Source organism: Arachis duranensis, chromosome 1, assembly GCF_000817695.3.
Source record: "Arachis duranensis cultivar V14167 chromosome 1, aradu.V14167.gnm2.J7QH, whole genome shotgun sequence".
In the NCBI taxonomy this organism is placed as follows: domain Eukaryota; kingdom Viridiplantae; phylum Streptophyta; class Magnoliopsida; order Fabales; family Fabaceae; genus Arachis; species Arachis duranensis.
This window is the reverse complement of record NC_029772.3, coordinates 929364-935673: the sequence shown is the minus strand read 5'-3', so window position 1 is coordinate 935673 and position 6310 is coordinate 929364. Positions and strand designations below refer to the sequence as shown.

The following is a 6310-nucleotide window of genomic DNA, read 5'->3' as shown; positions in this document are numbered from 1 at the left end:
AACTTACATGGTTTTGGGCTTATTGTTTCTCTGGTTTCTCCTGTCCCTCTCTCTTCTCCCTTTAGAGAGAGACAAACAACAACGTGGGTTTTATTGTTTCTTTCACTCTCAATACATTTTCCTTTAGTTACATGAAAATATAATATATATAAATATTAGGATACAAATTAGATAAATTATATCCTTTAAGGCTTTAACTTCTTTGGGTTTATCTAACTTATGTTTCAATAACACATATCAAGATTACAAATTAAAAAAAGAGTTATGCTACGTACACCAAAATCAACCATCAAAGTAAATATATGTTAAAATATAAATACACATTGAAAATAAATTAAATTACACATGTATTTATATATAAATATATTGGTAGCTGATTTTAGTGTACAAATAGTATTTTTCTTAAAAAAATTACTGAAAATATAACAAATTTAAATTTTAAAATATTTGTTTTAAATTTATTAAAAATATATTTAGAAATCTCTATTAATAATAATTAGCAAAACCCAACTTATTTTAAAAGATTTTTAGTCAAAATTTATTACTTTTATCTTTATTTAGTGTACATTATAATATATAAATATTAAATAAAATAAATTTAAACCATTTGAGTTGATTTTTTTTTTGTAACATTACTCATAAATTATTTCATTGTTTAATTTCATGGTATGAATGTTGAAATAATAGAGATGTTCTTTCAAGACATAATAATGTCTGAAATTAAGATGTTCCCTTGTTGAAATAAAAAGAGCATGGTTAAGTACAGAAAGCAATGAGACCTTGGAGTTAGATGTATTATTTGGAATCTGATCTGGCTCATTCATTCACTCCTTATCACTTTTCTCTCTCATATCAATTGGCTTCACCCAACTACTCAGTGGATCAATTAATAGGGGAAATAAATGATCCTTCTATTGGGGATATTATGATCACTCATTTATAGGAGTAATTCTTTAACTAGTTTATTTATGCCCTTTCATACTATGATAATTAATGCCATATCAGGTATTCATGCAACTTCTACAAGTTTTCTCATTATTTTTTTAGAGTGAAAACTCAAGTATAGTCGACTTCACATAAAATTGATAGTAGATAGTCGTTAGATAAAAATTTAGTCAAATCAATTAAATCATCTAACAGCTCTCAATTATCAACTTCACATGAAGTCGACTGCACCTGAATTTTTTACCTTTTTTTAATATAATTGATAAATCATTTACTATAAAAAAGTAGAAAAGAAAACTGTACGTATAATATTATTTTCCAATCTTAAAAAATTTAGAACTAAATCCAATCTGAAGATATAACCAATAAAATTAAAATTAAATCATAAAACTCACAATTAACTACTCAAAACTAAGGTATGCTTTTCACCCAGCAAAAACTAATCTAAATATAAAGATATATAAAAAAGAAAACTATGAAAATCTTTGTACATAGTTCAAATTATATCATAAAAATCAATTTTCACAAAAATTTAAATTAACAAAAAATATATATAATTATATTTTTAATATATTTGTCCACTCAAGAGTTTTTATTTTTAAAATTTATGTGAATATTTTTATATAGATTTGCTATCTCTTTTAATTGGCCTTTTAGTGAAATTCTTTCTTTTGGTTAACAATGATTGAAATCTGAGTCTTTAATTTGTGTCATAAAAATTTTAATATTATGTTATAATATTATTTTTTCTAAAAATTTAAATGAGATATAAATGATTATATATCTAATCAATCATATCATCATATTTAAATCAAAACTTGTACACATATTTTGTATAAAATCCTCTTGTTTAGTTTAAGATATCATCAGTAAGAGAGTAAGAGGGTAAAATATATTTTTTATACTCAAAGTTTGCTAAAAATTTTAAAATATTTTTAAATTTTATTTTATTTTAATTTTGTCCAAAAAAAATTTATTTATATTAAATTTATCCCTGACGATCAAAAAATTTATGACAAATTTAGGAATAACTCTACCAGAACAACTTTTAATATAAGCAAATTAAACATATTTATCATGCATTATTATTAGATTAGTCCTATTTTTTTAAAAAAATTTAGTTATCAGTGATATATTTGATATAAATATTATTTTTAAGACAAAATTAAAACAAAATAAAAGTTAGGAATATTTTTTAAATTTTTAACAAATTTCGAGAACAAAATTAAATTCTTTTAAAATTTAGTTATCAAAAATATATTTAATGCTAATAAAATTTTTTTAGAATAAAATTAAAATAAAATAATATTTACAGTATTTTTTAAACTAAATTCATTCTTGATTTTTACACGTTTTATTTGAACCATTAATGTCTTATTTTACGCAAACTGTCAGGGGCACAGACGACGCAAAACTTTGCACCCTCAAAAAGTCACAATAACAAATAGTTTTACTTCACAAAATATTTTCGGTTAATTTCAATAAGACACAGTAATTTCTGTAGCATATCATCTTAATGGTTTTCTGAACATCTGCAGATCCTGTGATACGCGGAGTCGTTCTTTTTTTTTTCTCCTTTCCCTCTCACGGAATCAAGAAAATATAAAAAACAAAAATAACATTTTTATAATATATAAAAATTTAATCATATAATTTATTATTTAAAACTAAAATAAAAAAATATTTTTATATATAAAACAATTATAAAATCTTCATAATAATATCTACCATATAAAAATTGCTCTCAATACTATTCTGACTGAATATTACAAAAGATTAAAAATATAGTGATGGTAATGCTAACACTTTGTATCAATGTTTAGTCTTAATTGATTAATTTTGGATTTAAAATAGCTTTACTTAAAACCAAGACCTAAAAGAGCTTGTGCTGCATTTAACCAAAAGTAATTTGAGTGACCTATTTGTATATGATAGAATTTTATGTGTCTTGTATAAATTTAATAGTTAAGAATAATTAAATAATTTAATAAATTTAACTAAATTATTAAAACTATTAATTTTACCTAAAAACAATTGAATATGAATTTTCACCTTGTATACACAATATGTATTGCCACCACCGCACCAAATTAAATGTATATCTATCTACTTCACATAAATATATAAAGCAATGGGACTAGTTTAAAATTCTCTTAGTTAATTTATACCTACATAAAATAACAATCATGTCACTAAATATCAGTTAAAAAAATTAATTATTTATATAAAATATATATTAAAATATAAAATATATAGTAAAATATATTATAATTATCTTTTATGTATACATAATATTTTGCCAATTTGCCAACAACTATATATCAAATGACATAGTCTTTTCATACTCACAATCGTGAGTTCGAATCTCCCTATCTTCTATAAACAAAAACATTTTGACAATTTAATTATTTATATAAAACATTAACAATACTATCATTTATTCTAAGAGTTAAGTTGATAAGAAAAATTATATACAAGTTTTTGACATAAAATTTCTTTTTTTGTACGAGACTTAAATTTGTATAAATTATTTTTTTATTATTTTATGTTGAAATTCTTTTTTAGAGTCAATAATATCTTATTCTAAATCTTTTAATTATAAAAATTTAATATTATAAAATTATTTATTTTAAAACTTAAATTAATAGAAAAAATTATATATTAAAAAAAGACGTATAAACTTTCTAGCTAGCTATTGTATTATATACATACACTTGTAGTCACCTGTAAGAGGAAGCACTATACAATCCTTTAAAATTTGAAAACATTAAATATTATTTAAAGCATATTGTCTTTGTCTAGGAAACAATATATTGCTGATAGGTTTATAGAGTCCATAAAACAATAATATCTGGTTACCTTATTTTCTTTTGGATAATGGGAGAAAGTTTGACTTGATAAGAGAGAAGTAAAGAGTAATATTTGTCATCAAACAAAATCACTATAAAAACTCTATGAATTTTTTAAAATTAAATTAATACTACTAACTCTATAAATAGAGTTAAACTTATAAAAATTACAATTTAAAGCAAATTTCAAAGTCTTTGATATTTATTAGTCTGCATACGAAACTACTGAATATATCGTTTTGATGAGTTCCTATAGCTTATGACTATTATGTTTTGGATACCCCTAATATTAGATCATAATATATTATGGAATAACAATTAAATGTAATTTCTTATCTTACTACATCATTGTTATATATATATTTAATTCAAATTGATCAATACCTGGTGTCGTGTGCATGTAATTTCTATGTTGTAGGAACGTGTTCGATATGAAATATACCTAAATAGATAAGTACATTTTGTTTAAATTAGTTTAAAATGATGTTATTTTGATTAAGTTTTATTTCCTCTTAATATTTTTATTCTAAAATTATTTACATGTACAGTTTAAAATATTATGTTGACCAATTTAAACTATTATTTTGAATATTTTTTAATTTAAAATTCATTATTTATATCATTTTAATATTAAATTTGATATAAAATATATTTTTATTATTTTTAAAAATTTATTTACTTATATTTTTATGTCTATACTTATGTATCTATATTTTTTTTATTGTACCGTAGTTGTAATGGAACCTAAAATTCATATAATTGATATTGTATTGTAATATGTCACATTGCCAATTATAAATAGCATCATCTAGGTTTGGCCTTTTTTTTCTTAAAAAATATAAATAGATATAAAAATGGTGAAACTCAGGTGCAGTCGACTTCATGTGAAGTTGATAAGTGAGAGCCGTTAGATGATATAACTGATTTGATTTGACTAAATTTTCATCTAACGACTCTCAGCTATCAACTTTACGTGAAGTCGACTGCGCTTGAGTTTTCACTTTTTTTTTTATATAAATGAGTATAAAAGATATAGATCCAGCATTTGCCTAAGGTTAGAATCCAAGAACAACTATCATCTTGATTAATGAATTTTTTAATTGAATTTATGTTTCATATTTTAGGTGTCAAACTGGTTTATTAATGCCAGGGTTCGGTTGTGGAAACCCATGGTTGAAGACATGTACCAACAAGAACTCAAAGAAGCAGAGAGTACAATAGCAGAAGAAGAAGACGACAATGAAGGAGAAAGCAACAACAATAGTGGCAATCATGTACAAACGCCACTACCACCATCATCAACAACTACAACACCACCACCACTTCAATTATCATCGTCAACACCAACAAGTAATAATAACAACAATGTTAATAAAAGATCAGATATTATCATCAATGCTCAAGATAGTAACCCTTCATTAGCAGCAATTAATAGACAAGGCTTAGAAATTCAAGCAAAGCAGCCTGCTACAAGTTCCACCGCCATCACCACCGTCACCCCACCTGTAGTGTCACAGTGTTTTGACTCAGAGCACCTACTAAATGAGGATACGTGTGGCCATGGAAGCATAGTGAGTGCAGAATATGGAACCCCTTCTGGTGTTGCTGCAATGACTGAGATAGGGTCTTCTTCAAGTACTCTCATCAGGTTTGGGACTACAGCTGCACCCGGCGACGTGTCACTCACGCTAGGGCTACGACACACTGGGAACAACTCCTTTCTCCATTAGGAATCGGTGGAAACTCAGGTACAGTCGACTTCACGTGAAGTTGATAGCTGAGAGCTTTAGATGAAAATTTAGTCAAATTAGTCAAATCATCTAACAGCTTTCAACTATCAACTTCAGGTGAAGTGAATTGCACCTGAGTTTTCACCTTAGAAATTTTGGAGGCATTTAAGAAAAAACAAAGGAAACTAAAAACTCAGCCTTATATTATTAAAATTATACTTCACATGATGATGAGTTGATGATAGTACACATAGGATATGAGACTTTGTTATATATTATATGATATTGTGAAAAGAAAACTAAAAATCATTTTTCCCACTGGTATTTTAAATTCTGTATGAAATGATATTTTTCCTATTCCATAGTTTGTAGTATGTGCATATTGAAGTGGTGTACAATTATACAATTAATATTGAAAACACATTAGTATGAGATGCTAGAGTGACTGTTAGTGTAATGTTTTTTTTTTAATAAAACTTTGCAATACTTAATAAGTGTAATTAGAATTAAGGACATATTTTTTTATTATTTAACAATTTTTTAATTTAAAATTAAAAAAATATCAAATTAAAAAGTGTGATCAAATAAAGAAAAAAATATAACCCTAGTTTTAGCTATACTACTTAATTATTATCAAAATATAGCCTTATTATTATGTGATCATCATGCAGATTTAGTAAGGTATAACTTTGTGGTAATTGTGTAATTATACAGTGCTTTTCATTTCCTTTTTCTTTTCTTTTTTTTTTGTAAAATGAACATTAGACAAGATTCCTAACTTGATGG

The 6310-nt window shown here is 24.6% G+C and overlaps 1 protein-coding gene across 2 annotated transcripts in view; it reads left to right on the top strand.

Moving 5' to 3' along the window:
• The window catches only part of LOC107473544 (BEL1-like homeodomain protein 4), a 13243-nt gene extending 7401 nt beyond the window's left edge, over positions 1-5842 (top strand). For both annotated transcript variants that reach the window (XM_016093136.3, XM_016093264.3), the window contains exon 5: positions 4919-5842. In XM_016093136.3, the coding sequence (XP_015948622.1) occupies positions 4919-5524 (606 nt within the window). In that variant the 3' untranslated portion in view covers positions 5525-5842. The remainder of the gene's footprint in view (positions 1-4918) is intronic.
• The last annotated feature ends 468 nt before the right edge of the window (positions 5843-6310 follow it).